The 15,662-nt window shown below is 36.7% G+C and overlaps 1 protein-coding gene across 11 annotated transcripts in view; it reads left to right on the forward strand.

The window, feature by feature from the left end:
• The window catches only part of LOC106464628 (protein Daple-like), a 142,667-nt gene that overhangs the window by 70,257 nt on the left and 56,748 nt on the right, over positions 1-15,662 (forward strand). For all 11 annotated transcript variants that reach the window (XR_002611793.1, XM_022392361.1, XM_022392362.1 and 8 more), the window contains 2 exons: positions 6,216-6,354; positions 7,055-7,191. Coding sequence is in view for 10 of the 11 variants with exons in the window: in XM_022392361.1 (XP_022248069.1) it covers positions 6,216-6,354; positions 7,055-7,191 (276 nt within the window). In the remaining variant the exon portion in view is untranslated. The remainder of the gene's footprint in view (positions 1-6,215; positions 6,355-7,054; positions 7,192-15,662) is intronic.

The following is a 15,662-nucleotide window of genomic DNA, read 5'->3' on the forward strand; positions in this document are numbered from 1 at the left end:
TTTTAGAATTATAATGAATTTCAAATACCTATTTACCTTGAACTCCATCCTGCCTCCCCATAACTAAATTTTCATTACAACAGTAACTTCTAATAAAATCTAAATTATGGTAGGAAAGCAGAGTTTGTGTAAGATCTTTTGACTCTTGTGAAATAAGTCATATGGAAGGAGGGAGAATGGAGAATTATGAAGTAAAACATGCTCTGCAATGCATAAAGGACATTTGGAAGCCTCTCAGTGTTACAGAAGTAAGTCTGCAGACTTACAATGCTAGAAACCGGTTTTGATACCCGTAGTGGGCACAGCATGAATAGCCCATTGTGTAGCTTTGTGCTTAGCTACAAACAAACAAACATTGAAAAAATTTTAAGTAACATGTTTTGTTGATAGCATGAATTTTAAAATAACAAGGAAAGGCTTTCACTATTTCAGAAATATGTTCCTGTTTCAAATTCAACTTAACTCTGAAAATGTAAAATTCTAATAATAGCTGTATTGACAATCAAATTCAATGACTGTGCTCCAAGCTTTTAATGTATTTCATACAAATGAACTACTAATTTTGTTGAGGCAGGTTTTTGTTCAGAAATATGAAAATGCACAGTATCATACTTTTCATTGGTTTTTCAATTAGTTCTTTCTTCAAAAGTGAAAGAAAAAAGTTTTTCAAGTCATTATTGAACTCACTTTGAACTAGTTCAGTTGTGAATACTCTGAAAGTTGCTGTAAAACCTTATGTTGTCTGTGTACCATGAGGCAATTGAATTCAGAAAAATCATTTTGGTTAATTTGGTAATCTTTTCTTGCCATAAGCATTATTACAACACATTATGTGGAAGGAATTAAGACATATATTTAATTCTTAAATTATTGAATACATAATAGTGTATGCTTAGGAACTTTGATTTTTTATTTTGCTTCTATTGATAAATTTAAATCAGAGCTGAGATATACAGTATAAGAAATTTTGCAGACTTTACAAGTCATAAGTAAAGATTTTGTTTTAGATTCATGTCCCTGATCATCCTCTTTGTTTATCCCATGCCAAGTTTTCCCGACTTCATCTTACCATATCAACTCTTCTATGGTACTTGTCTACAATCCACCTTCTTTACAAGGTGATCCACAGAGATTCTGAGGTTTATTGTGGGATAGCCTTTCTCTGATTACCTCCATATTGGCACATTTGTCTTCTTCAGCTCTATCTTACACACATGGTTTCTTTATTGTTGAGATCTCTTGGGGAGGGATGCTGCTTTGCCCCAGGTTCATTTAATGCCTACTTATCTCTGGGACTTGTGTATGGCCCCTTTTTGACAGCGATATGTTTTCAGTAATATTCCTGAGACTTTGGAATCCTGTGTGGAGTTGGTGTGACAACAAACTACCCTTTCTTCTTTGGTGGATTGTTTGTCTCATTCAGAGACTAAACATGCCCCTATTACTGTTTCCTGTCCAGCTTCTTCCCAGCTCTAACCTGTTCCTACCTCCAGGGGTTCTTCATCATGTCGTTTTATTTGGTGCAGATGGACACGTCACCAACCGTACTGGTGACTACCTGGTGTGTTTTGGCCATATCCTTCAATACCAAGTTACTCTGTTTGGTCTCCGGTTTCTTCATTCTCTTGCTCTGGCTGTCAGTGTATTCAGTCAAGATTGGACCAACAAATACCTGTATGTTTATCCTCCCATCTATCTTCTTTACAGAGTGTCAAGTCCTTCTGATTACTCCGTACTGCCTGGCATAACCATGGTATCAATGGCTGCTCCAGTCTCACTCTGCCCTTCCCTTACCTCTTCCTCCATTGCTTCTATGTCAACCTCAGTCACTGGCATTTCATCCAGCCTTTAATATCTTCCGTCTTCATGCCTGGTTTTTATTTGGTCTCTGGTGAGCAGACCTGGTTTGTCTCAGCAGGTTGCTTCTTTTTTAGCTTGTTCCTTTCACCCTTCTTCTTGGGATGTTTATCAATGTAAGTGGAACATTTTCCACTGTTGGTCTTTGGTTCTCATATTATGCATTTCCTCACTTGGATGTTTGATCGGGGGTCATATGTCTCCTCGATTGTGGGTTATTGGACTGCCTAATTTCACACTTTTTGTCTTTCTAGATACTTTAATGTTTTCACCTCTCCTATCATTTCCCAATTATTGCATTCCTTCCGTATTAGTCATCCACCTTGGCATGCTGTCCTTCCAGACTGGGATGTTAATGTGGTTCTTCACTGCCTTTGTTTGAACCTCTGTCCTCATGCTCAATTTTTCACATATCCATTAAGACTTATTTCTTTCTCGTATTAGCCTGTGGATGTCGTCAGTCGATATATTTGCCATCAACGTTTCACGTACTCTATATCCTTTCACATGTATTCTCCTTTATCCAGATCAATCTTTCCTTCCAAAAACTTTGGTGACTTGGGAGAGTGAATCCTCCCTTTTGACAATTTCCTGTCTCTTCCATTTTCCACCTTTATCTGGTTGGATCTGGAGAGGCTACTATGCCCATTCTTGCTCTACATTGTTATGTTGCCTGCATGGCTTCCTTCTGTTGTGCCCATTGCTGACTATTCGTTTTTTGGCAGACATCCTCTCTTTGTGACCTTTCACCTTCACCCTGACCAGTTGGGTTTGGCTTTAAATTTGATTGGCTTATTCTTCCTTATCTGCTTTTTCGTCCCATAATTTGTTCCAGGTATCTTCTTATCAGATCAGTCACCTTACGTTTTCCCTGGCTTCACGTGTTCCTTGCCTCTTAGAGGAAATTCTTCAATCGGGCATATTGAATATTCCACATCTGTTCATATCTCACCATCTGCATTGGATCGTTGTGTCTTCATCTTCGGGTTATCATCTTCCGACTGTAACCATTCTTCAGAATTCAGTGAGACAGTGACTGGGTAAGTTATCTTATATATATTCTTTTTCAGGGGCTTTTCCCTTTTTTTTTTTTTCTTACTGTCTGGATCCTGCTCTGTGGCAAGTGGTACCTAACTAGGTGTGCTTCAAATAGTCAAATCTGCACTGTCAGGCCATGTTGACTACATATTTCTATAAACATAAAATGCTCACTGTTGAGATGGGGTGTTCCACAAAAAAATCACTTGTAGGATTTTCCTAGCAATATATTTGCTTCATTAAAATGCCCTTTCGGGACTGTACTCAACTATAGACTTCATGGGTAAAGCAGTAGGGGATAGCTACCCATCCCTGCAATACCTTTGATTGAATAAATCAGGTATGGTCTGCTTTTTGAAATAGGGTTTGTTTTTTGTAGTCACCAGTCTGGTGTTGACATTCCTCTGGACTCTCCACCTCATTTTCTCCCCTCATTTTACTTCCAGTGGAGTATGGTAGTCCTTAATACTGTCCAGTTCCAAGCCACTTGGGTGGCGGATCATGTAGGCAACCTCCTGAATGTGATGTTAACATATGATACAAATAATGTTACAACCATTCAGTTGAGAGTAGGATGGTGGTGTTCTGCTGGTGTAGATGAGATGTCCTCCAATCTGATGCTCCATCTCTGTATGGGTTTATCCGAGGGGATGTTGTATCGTTGGAGTGAGCCATCAAAATACAGTTCACTCCTTTTATAGGGATCCCTCATCCTACCCCCATATGGATGTTGGTTCCCAGTGGCTGGATTTTGGATTTGGAGCTTAACCAATCAACGTAAGTTCTCACACGTCTTATAGGTGTCTCACTCAGTTATACTTTTGTTCCCTCCACTCATGCTATGGGTCATGGTTGTACATGTAGATTAATACAGTTCTTCCTTTTACATTATCCCTCGAAGTTTTCCTATACTGAGCATGTTATTGCTGGGGGGGGGGGGGTTACTGTCAGATGGTTTTGAGTGAGTTTCCATTACCACGACATCTTTCTTTTGCTGATTGTCCATATGTTGGGTTCCCAAATCGGTCAAACAATTTATCACATTGCTATCATGTGTCCCGTTCATAAAGTGACAGGTTTGTGATTTCCTCCATTCTGCTGAACTTGAGGTGCAGACGGTACAATCCTCCTCCTTGTAGTTGACTTGCCACTGGTATGATTCTCTTTCCTACCCTCACATGGATGTTGGTTTTGGATTGTAGTTGACCTGCTGGCAGTATGATCCTCTTTTCTACCCCCATATAAATGTCATTTCCTGGTGGCTGGGTTTTGGATTGTAGTTGACTTACCAATGGTATGATCCTCATCCTACCCCTGCATGGATGTTGGTTTCTGGCAGTTGGGTTTTAGATGCAGTTTACTTGCCGTGTACAGTTTGTCGTGCCTTAGCCACTCTACACCTAGGGACACATCCTTTTACTTTCACCCACATTTCGGTACTCTCTGGGATTGAAATTTGGATATGGTGGTTTGGATCCTTATCCTACCATTTTTCTCTCCCGTATGGATGTGCTTCTCCCTTTTTCTGCCCATGTCTGCGACACCTAATTCTACACTGGGTACAGATATGGTGTGGTCTTCTACTTATGATCCTCTACTGTGAGGATCTACTTTTTTAGGGTGTTCTTCAGATGCTTTCGAGGAATGTTGCTTTGTTTTTCCATTGCACTGGTCCTTCCACCTGTTCAGTGTGGGATTCTAGCTATTTATCTGAGAGGAGGTAATGTACTGTATCAGAAGTTATAATTTTCCTATACTGAAAAGATATTTCCAATAAGCACTTACCTCCTCTCACCCTTCCTTCCTACTGTAAATCTTTGCTTCCATGCCAAAACATGAATTGATAGTTCAGTAGAATTGAGTAGAGGGAATCATATGCATCAGGAGAGTGTGTCACACTCTTATTGGTGGAGGGTTGTCGCATGATGATTTACATGTGAGACACAGGTGAATCAGGTGATTGTAAGGCTTGTTGCATCTGAAGAAAATTTTTGCATATTGAGGGTAGCACTGAACGAGAATAGCTATTATGTGAGAGGGGGTAAGTACCTATTGGAAATATATTTTCAGTATAGGAAAATTATAACTTGTAACAAGTAACTAAAATGTAAAAATTATAAACTTGTTTGGTTAGATTACGTAAGATAATGAAAAATAATGTCCAATATTCCTGACATGTTCATGAGCATTTTGTGTGTTACGTCATTCAATACAGTAATGCGAGTTATGCATTTGCCAATTGATTTACAACTTGTGTGGCAGTATTATTAGTTATACATGGTTCAAAGGACAATAAAATTAATTATAAACAGGTGTAGACCATTACATGCTTTAAGCTATATAGGATAAACAATTATTGTTTTATGTTACAATCTGCAGTCATTCTAGAAAAAAAAAGTAATTTAGATTTATTTAATATTGTTTGTGGGGGTTACTATTTTTGTCAAATCAACCAAGTCCTTTTAGATCAGGGGTAGAGAAAATAACAGATAAAATTTTAATTTTTAATGAATAAAACAAAAAAGTTTGATATTTATTTAGGAGGTTTTATTGCTTATGCAAATGAAAACTTGAACATTTTCAGTTGAAGAAAAGTTTTTTTTTAATTTTAATGTGAAAAACTTTGCACACAGAATAATCAAGACTCTTGACTCCATACATTCTGGGTCAAATCATTAGTAGAAATACTTAATCTGTATGGAAAGAGTTAATTGATTAGTAAATATAACTGATTGTCTATAGACTGAAACAATATCTCATTCAAGAAATTAGGCAGGAATAAGCATTGGAAATTTCAGTCCCATCAGTTCTATTATGTAATCATGAGAAACAAGTTTAGTCCTGGTAAAAAAAAAATATCTTTTGATATGTAAATTGTTTTTTGCAGATGTTATTGTTAACTTAACCCTTTATGTATACCCATTGCTGTATGGTGATCACATAATGCAGTTTAAATTTCCTGCTAGAAGTGTTAGTGCACCAAATCAATACACAAAGCCTAATCTGCACAAGTAGTGATCTTAGCTGCTGATTCATATCCAACATGGCATATGTTGCTAATCAAAACATCAGCAATATTTGCAGTTGAAAATTGTTTATTTTTTTAAGAGGAAATGGACATAAAATGGCATTATATTGCTCCAGTGTTTTTACACTTGAAGAGACGATTTAACTTTGTTATGTTTACAAAATTTGAAACACTTAAAAGCTCATATTCTGACAGTTTGTCTCATAGAATATTAAAGGAATAATATTCAAAAGTATTGCAGCATAACTAGTAATTATCAACTTATTTTTTTTAAACTGTCATTTGTGTGAAGGACCAGGAATCAGATCGAGAAAAAATCCAACAGCTGGAGGAAGAAAATACCATGTTGTATTTAGACAAGAAATTGGCACTTGATGAAGTTAGTCAGATGCATGCTGTCTTGAAAGGCCAAAATATGGAACAGTCACCAGGTAATATGTATGATATAGGCTTAATTTAAATGTTTATGGTGTTCTGCATATTAAATATCTAAGCTATCATACTGTGGCCTGTTGGAAACCTAACTCACAAAAATTTTATTTTTTATGATGTAAAAATCCTAAGCTGTCAGGATGTAATCCATTAGTTGAATAATTGAAAAATAGTTGAATTTGTAACACCAAAACTGGCAAGTTATGATTCATTAGATGATAAAATAGTTAAGTACTTATGGTGTATAACACCAAAAGTGGCAAAGTGTGATCTATTATTCAACTAGTTGGCAAATAATTGATTACTTATGCTGTATGACACCAAAACTGCAAAGGTGTGATCCATTAGTCTACTAGTTGACAAACTGGATTATTTATGATGTTTAACACCAAAACTGGTAAATATATGATCCATTAGTCTGTCAGTCAGTCAGACAAATGATTGATTATGTATGGTATATAATGCCTAAGTTTCTATTAGGTGTAATACCTGAATTATCTTACAATGATTTTGAGCATGATATGACTGATACATTGACAATTGAATATTTGTTTTTATTTGTGACACTTATTTATGAATATGAATGAAGGAGAAGGAACAGTCTTTGTGTATAATGCTGTATGCATGTCATTGTATCTTAATTTTTTAAAATAGAGTACATGAATAGTTAAGCTTTTGTGTATTAACCTTCATCAACAGTGTTTGAAAATAGTCTTCACGAACAACTGAATAATGATGCAGAGTCCAGGGTTCTTCAGCTGGAACTAGAAAACCAACAGCTTCAGAATCTACTGGACGATGTTCAGTCTTCCTCTCACTCTTCCGTATCCCAAGAGGTTACTAATTTGTATTTTTTAAGCTATGTTTATGGAATTCTGTTCCCTTGATCAAATGGCACTGAAGCCCATGTTTGGTGCAGTAAGAAAAAATCATCTGCAAGCTTCTCTTGCTTTATATGGTATTCCCAATGCTGTATTTTAGTTCTAATAATATCACATTAAATTGTGTTACTTGACAATTTTATTTAAATGTTTTTAACACATTTAAGTATCAGTAACATCAACAGTAACCTTCTGTTTGTTTAGTTAACACAGTTATTATACCTCATTTTGTCAATAATATTATGGTGTTCATAACATAACAGAATTTTATATAACTAGAATGTTGAAGAAGGCTGTGTTACCACAAGTACATGTTTTAAAAGGGTATAAAATTTTATTATTTTTTAAATCAGTTTTCTTAAATGAAATAGTTCACTTGTAATATGAAACTGGAATCAGATTATTTACAGATGTTTGTTCATTTATGAATATAAATGATTATTATTTATTCTATTTTTTACTTTATCAGCATTGTTAATTAACTCTTTCCATACAGGCATCCTTTTCAGCACACGTCAAGAAGTTTTACCGAGTTATATTCAACATTTATTAAACTACTATGTTATCATGGTATATGAATAAACTTGACATAAAAACATAGTTAATAAACCAATTTTAATATTATATAAGTTTTAAGTTTTCAATTTTTTAAGGAAATATTTTAAAAAATTCTCAGTCTCACCCTAATATGAGAATTGTCACATTTGTTCCCTTGGTATCCCCTCTTCTCTACTTTATTTACTACCCCTCCAAGAAGTTTGAAATTTAATGTAAAATACTCATTATAATATTGTTATCATCAGGCGAAGCATAATTTGAATAGCCTCCAATCTTATTTAGTTACAGAGCTGTAAATTAGAAAATCAGACCCCTCTTCCCATGCCCATGAAAATAGTGATGAAGAATGGCCAACTGATTATATAATGTATTTTGTGCATGCTCTTTACCTCTTGAGCTCAAACAAGGAAATCAAGCCCACATAGCCATCGCTTCACTTTGGAAATGTAAATTTATAGATGACATAAGAGCAAAACTTTTAGGGATCCTGTCCTTAAATTTGAAATAATATACAACATATCAGTTTGAAATCAATTTGAAATGTAATTTGTGAATAAAATTTATTATTCAATATCACTTTGGTTTCTTCAATCCTATTGCGTGTTTGTAAAGTGTAATACATTTAACTATCTCTTTAATTTCAACACATTTACTGATTTTAGAAATGTATTAATAATACAATCAATTAACTGTACAGGAAAACAACTTTTTTTTTTGAAAAAAAACCCTTTATATTTTGTACTTCTTCATGGAAATCAGAAAAGGAACTTTATTATAGGCCCAATAAATTAAATTGTTCTTAAAATTTAAAGGTAAAAAATTATTAGAATTAAAATATTGCACTGTAAATGTTGGTGTATGGTAACACTTAGTCTCAAAACTTCTTCCTAAGTTAACTATCTAAAAAAGGTAAAGTTTTATCAGTATGTTTTTCAATTGTATATTTAATATTATGGTGTTGACTTCAAATAATTTTGAAATTCTTGAATATGATGAAGTTTGTTTTTAAAAGCTACAAATGTATCATCATCTGGTCTTCTGTAATATAAAGGTTGAAACTGGTCAGAACAATTTTCTAATGACCTTCTTTCATGATAACTTAAAAACAAATTAACTAAATCTGGTGCAACCTATGAACTCATGGACACTCCATCAAGTTGTTCATAATGGCAACCATTAAAACAAAAATTAGTCTCTTTTGTGACAAATTCTAATAACTTACTAAAAACAGGTTTTGTTATACCTCCAACAACATCAGAATTTTGAAAAAGTAAATTACTACTATATTTTCCAATACAATATGGTATCTCCTCTCACAAAAAACATTCTCAATTAGTATTGCTCTCTATTGGCACAAATTTTTCGCTTGCCAATGATCATACAGCAACCCTCCACCAGTAGGAATGTGACACTACCCCTATCATAACCAGCACCCTATATAATAATGCACGGTTAATAACTTCTCAATTGGCAGTCTTACTGTTAAGACATTTATTTTTGCTTACAATTTTCGTTATATCTTCATTTAGTGCATTTTTTCCTCAATACTTTTTGTTCAATTTGTTCAAGTTTATACTTTGTAAGCAAGTAATTACAACTACCACTGCTGTTACTGCACCTGCAGATTTACTGACTACATCTTTGGGGTCGGTCCCACAGTTATCAGCCAGTGATGTGACTACTATGATCTCTTAAGAATGGTCTGATTTCATGCAACATTCACCACCACCTGAGGAGTATCTTTTCATACCAGCTTCTGATGTATCTGACAGGGAGGATGAGAATTTGGACAGCCTTTTCCCCCCTCTTGAATATGCTTCTTAGCTGTGTGTTATATCAGGTTACTTGCCCAGGCCTCCTCCTCCCTTTGTTAACTTGATTAATCAGATTTGTTTCATTTTGTCTTTGTCTCCTGTTTCCAATGATTCTACCCCTGCCTTTCTGGGGGATGAATCTTTGGGTCAATATCTGGTTTTTCCTCCTTCACCGGATATTGAGGTTAAGTTAGTCATTTTGCAGAACAGTTTTGATTGGGGGTCAGTATGCCTCATCCCCCTCATACATTGGATGATCATGCTTTTGCTTTTCATCATGCCAACTACCCATATTTAGACTCCCAACATTTGGTATCTCTTGTTCATTTGTGGGGTTCAGATTCTAATGCTTCGGTTTCTTTTTCCAACCTCAATTTTCCTGTCTTCGTCTTATAATGTCCAGTATTCTCTGCTCCTTATCCTCACTTCATCTTTTGGTGGAAATTATTCATCAGTCTCCTGATGGATTTTCTGATGATTCTTATAGTTTCCTATTTGCTACTATGTCAAGCCTCTACTCTTTGGCCCTGGCTTTACAGATGTGGTTGATATGATGTTGGTATCTTTTAAGTTGGGATGCTCTTTCATCCAGTATTTATTTACCCGCTTCTTTACTGCATGATCTGTGCGTGGCACCATTTTTCTGTGAAGAGGTGTTTGGGGTCTTCTTGACACTTTGGAGTCCAGGGTGGACTCTTTCCTTGCTGGCTTATCATTTGTCTCACCCACTTCTTCCTGTCTCAGTTGCTTGTCTCCCCCCCCACCTTCTAACCCTTTGCCAGTCCCAACTTCTCATCTATCTGTGTTGCGCAATTGTTTTTGGGGCATTCTGCATAAGAACTCGGGTCAGGGTCAGACTCTTCCGCTTTGCTCATGTTTGGAGGTTGTTTCTAGTTGATCCATGGGTTTGAAGATTGTTTTTGAAGGTTTGGCTCTGTGCTTCTTGTTGTCTCCCCATCCAATTTCCTTCCCCTCTCTAGGGGATCCTGTTTTATGCCAGAAAGGTGCCAGTGAACGAGGAGATCCTTCTCGTCAAAGGTTTTATTCTTGTCAGTTATTTCCAAAAAGATGAGAAACTGGTGAACAGTGATCAATTTATCGTATGTGAATCACTTCCTCATCCTTTCGAACTTCACCATGGAGTCATACTTAGCTTTGGATGATGAAGGTCAATGTGTCAGATGGATACATATCTCCATATTCCCATCTCCTCAGCATACGTACATTTCCTTCGTTTTGTTCATCACAGGTGTGTTTTTCTGTTTTAGGCACTTTGTTTAGCCTGGCCAAGGCTCCCTATGTGTTCTGCTGAGTTGTCCAGTCATTTGCTCTACTGCTTCATTCTTGAGGCCTTTGTTTCCACCATTATATGGAGGACTGCCTCCTGCTGGCATACTCACAGGCCAACTCTGCCTTCCATACTCAATTTCATTTTGGGGAGACTGCCAGGATCAGTTGTCTCATCATGGTGGAGAAGTTATTCTTCACACCTACCCAGTTTCTGGTTCATCTTGGTGTGGTTTTCAATTCACTCCTCTTGGTTGGGCCCATATGCATCATCTCTAGTGGGCTTTAATCGACCAATGGAGCTTTGTTTGGGATCCATTGGATGCTCCTCTTACCCTACCCTCTCCATTACTGACAAACTTTGGTTTGTGGCTGGATTGGACCAATACTACTGCAGGGGTTCTTCATCTGCCCTTTCCAGATTGTCACCTTTTTATAGATGCCTCCTTGTCTACTTGGGGAGTATATCTTGACTGTCAGGAGGATTTGGGGTGCTGGACTCTTACCAAATCTGCTCTCCATATCAATAACTTTGAGTTTCTTGCTGTTCAGCAAAGCTATTCTTCACTTCCTACTGTCTCTTCGGGGACAGGTAGTGATGATCCACTCAGACAATTTGATGGTTATGTCCTATGTCACCAGGCAAGGAGGAACCCATATGAGGGACCTTAGTTTTCAAACTTTGGATCTTCTATATTTGGCCCTCAGCCATCAAATTACTTTGCTGCCGTGTTATATTCCGGGTAACCTGTATCTGGTCATGGATCTGTTATCCTGATCTGATAAGATTCTACCGACAGAGTGGTCTTTGGATCTTATTGTTTTTCAGGAGTTGTGTGCTCATTGGGGTGTTCCCGATTTGGAAGAAGTTGCGTCTCCTCTCCACACACAACTTCCCAAATTTTGGTTGCTTGGTCCTCATTCACAGGCAGATGGTCTCAGCCAGAATTGTACTGATTGTTACCTATATGTTTATCTTTGTATGTGGCTTCTTCCTTGTGTTCTTTCAATAGTTTAGACCACTCCTTTTTGAGTTCTATTGGTGGCACCGTATTGGCTGTTGGTGTCACCAGCCATTCCTCTTCCTTTATATCCCATGCTTCTTCACCAGCCTCATTGCAGTGTGTGTCATCTTTGGCTGCTTGGGAGGATAATTCTGCTTTCTCTCCCATTTTTCACTCTGAAATTTATGACCATTCACATTCTGATCAGCTCCTTTGCCTGGTTAGGGCCCTCAGATGGTGTGATTTCCATTACTCTTATGAGATAGATTCACCTGGTTTATTCTTTCCTTTCTTTGGATGATTGTTGCCTTTTTCATGTTTTTTCTGCTTACCTCCAGTCGCTATCCTGCACACCTATGTTTCTTTTTGACTGGTAAGTACTCGGTTTCTTTTCCTTTACAGGAGCCTCTTGCTCATAGGTTATGAATTCTGCTCTGTGGCAAGTGGTGCCTGCCCCGGTATACTTAGTCTCAAATCTGCACTGTCCATCCTGTGATCAAGCTAGAAGACTATAATGTTGAGGTTCTTTGTACTGCAAACCTGTTGTACAATTCCAGATGCCACCAGTGTTGGTTGATTAACTTTGTCCAGTTGTCATCTATGCATTCATACATGGCAAATCATCACATGTCACAAGTTCATGTTATGCACATCTTAGAGATAGGGTTTTGTGTGGGACCAAACGTAGTTATATCTTGTGGTCTTTTGCTTCATAAATATGTTTGTTTGTTCTGGGTTGTACACTCATAGACTTACTCTGGTGCTCTGTGGCATTGAAGCTCTTCCTACTGTGGACCTGTTGTATAATTTCAGACACCACCAGGTGTTGGTTGATCGACTCCATCCATGTGGCAGCTTTGCTTTTCAAAATAAGGTATCAGGGTCACCCATTGTACTGTCTCCAGTGCTGCAGCCCTCTGGACTCTCCAACTCATCCCCACCCCCCTGCTGCTTCTTATGCAGTATGGAAGTTTTTGCTACTTACCAGTTCCTAGCTGCTTGGGTGGTGGACCAAGGAGGTCTGTCCTCCTTAATATCTGATGTACATTTCCAGATGCTGTCAGGTGTTGGTTGTAGCACTCTGCAATTTCTATACATATCTATTACAGTTTCTCCATCTGACTGAGACATTTCTCCTTCCTACCATCCTTCATATTTCGGTTCTTGGTGGATCAGGTGTGGGTCGGAGATGGACTAGTCCTCATATGTGTTTGGCTGGTAACCTCCTCCTACTGCGAACTTGATGATAAATTCTCAATGATACTAGATTTTGAACCAGAGATGAAAGCCTACTGAGCTCTCCTTATTTTCTTCCATCAGCTAGATGTTGGTTTCCAGTGAATCAGGTGTTGGATGTGTTGGAAATGAGTTCTTGGTACAAAAGCTCATCTTCCCTTCAAGTATCTGTTTTTGAGGTGAAAGGTAGGGGACTCTCTTCTTACCACAGACCTGATGTACAATTCCAGATGCTGCCAGGTATTGGTTGAAGTCGAACTCCCAGTTATGGTTTGTTGCTCCCTAGCCACTTGATACCTGGGAGTCCCTTTTCTAGTGAAAATTTTTTGGGGTCCCCTTTATGTTTTGGCAACACATTCCTGCAAGGTGAAGAGTATACCTGGGTCAGAAGTGGTGCAATCTCCCATTGGTGTGTTGTTTTTAATTCCTTACAACACCTCATGGTCTTTCTTTGGATGCTTTCTAAAGGAGGATCATTTTCTCCCCACTCCTCCACCAGTTCATTGTGGGATTCTAGCTTTTTGTGAGAGAAGGTAGGATATCGTATTGCAAAATAACATTTTCCTAAACTGAAAATATATTTCCAATAGATACTTACTTCTGCTCATGTTTCCCACCCTTCCTTCCTGCTTTCAGTTTATTGGTTGACTTGGTCATGACCAATCACAAAGCGATTAATGGATGCATTATTAGAGAGAGCACTAGTTACAGTAGGGTTATTGTCACACTCCTATTGGTGGAGGTTGCTGCATGATTATTTGCATGTAAATATATAGAAAGAAGTTGGAGTTACAAGACTAGTGATGAGTGAAACATTTGTGCCAATAGAGAGCAGTACTAATTGAGAAAGCCTTTTGTGAGAGGTTGTAATTGTCTATTGGAAATATTTTCAGTTTAGGAAAATGTTAACATTTCCTTTAATGGTAAATTTGTATATAAGGACTCAATGTTTAGACTACCAGTATAGAGAGGTTTGTCAAAAATTAGTTTAAACACATCTTTGGAAAACTCATAACTGTTTGTTACTGTAAATTCATTTGTTACATGGGATTTGAGGAAATCCACTAGTTTGTAAGTGAAGGTACCTATAAATTACACAGTTGGTCTAATAGGACAATTTCATTTGTATTTTTGGTAACCTGTAAAATATTTTATAATGAGATTTTTATTTCGTTATAGATATCTTCTGATATTAACCCGTCTTTTTTTAATTTTTAACAACTAATTCTTCAAACATCTTTCTGTTGCTATAGGATCAGATTCTAATTTCTTAAATTTGGTATTATTATTTAAGATAGTTAAAGCTTTATGCACATAATCTTTTTTATTAAAAATTACTACACCACTACCTTTGTTTGGTTTATGAATTACTAAATTATTTAGTGAACTAAGATGTTTTATAACCAAACATTTTTCTTTAGATAAATTTGTTTGAACTTTCTTGGGATCAAAACTATAATATCCTGAAAGCACTGAACCTAAAATTTCAGTGACTACAGTGAAACATTTTCTTCACTTATTGGTATACATTTTAATTTCTGTAATAACTGTTAAAAATTTTCAAAATATTCCACATAATCCAATTTTTTAGAAGTAACCGAAAACATTAAGCTTTGTGATATTACCATTCTTCCACAAGTTAACTGATAATCTGGAAAATTATAAATAATCTGTGTAGGGTCTTCTTAAAAAGTAGGCATACTAAATCTCACATTTTAACATATACAATTATTTTATTTGTTTTAATTTTATTTTATTCAAAATCTTATTTTTATGACATTCAGTCACATTATACAAATGTATAAAATCAAAATTTGAGACCACTTCTTTCAAATTTTCTACAGCATTTGCCCATTTCTTTTAGTGTGTACATCTTAGAAACTTGTTTTGTGAAGACTTATAAGTTGCAGTTACCTCTCCCTATTAGCATGGACTCTCGTCCTAAACCTAGCCCTGTAGACTTCAGACTGATTTTGAGTTCCATACCTGAGCTCTATAGCAGCTACCAGTGCTCTATAGTTGTGCCTGTTGTCTGCTGCAAATGTCCAAGTATTTCCAGTGGTTGTCCCATCAGGCTTGTTGACAGGTACACTGCCTTCTGCTCCTCAGTTTTCCATTTGTACTTTTTGCCAATGTTGTTGACTTACCTGTAGTTGCTGCTGATTTTCCTGCAACTGTTGGAGACTTTCTTCCTGTTTCCTTTCTTGTTCTAGTTGCCACTGCTGTAATCTCTCTTCTTGTTTATTTTCTTTCTCCTCAATCAACTGATGTAATCTCTCTTCTTGTTTCTTATCTCATTCTTGTATCTTTTCTTTTTCCTCCAACACCTGCTGTAATCTCTCTTGTTTATTTTGCTGTTTGAGCTGCCACTGTTACAAGTTTTCTTGCCACTGCTGTTGTCTCTCTTCTTGTTTCTTTTCTTTTTCCTCCAACAACTGCTGTAATCTCTCCTTTTGTTTCTTTTCTCGTTCTTCTTGTTTCTTTTCTCATTCTTCTTGTTTCTTTTCTTTTTCCTCCAACAAATGCT

This window comes from Limulus polyphemus, unplaced genomic scaffold (genome assembly GCF_000517525.1).
Source record: "Limulus polyphemus unplaced genomic scaffold, Limulus_polyphemus-2.1.2 Scaffold1703, whole genome shotgun sequence".
In the NCBI taxonomy this organism is placed as follows: domain Eukaryota; kingdom Metazoa; phylum Arthropoda; class Merostomata; order Xiphosura; family Limulidae; genus Limulus; species Limulus polyphemus.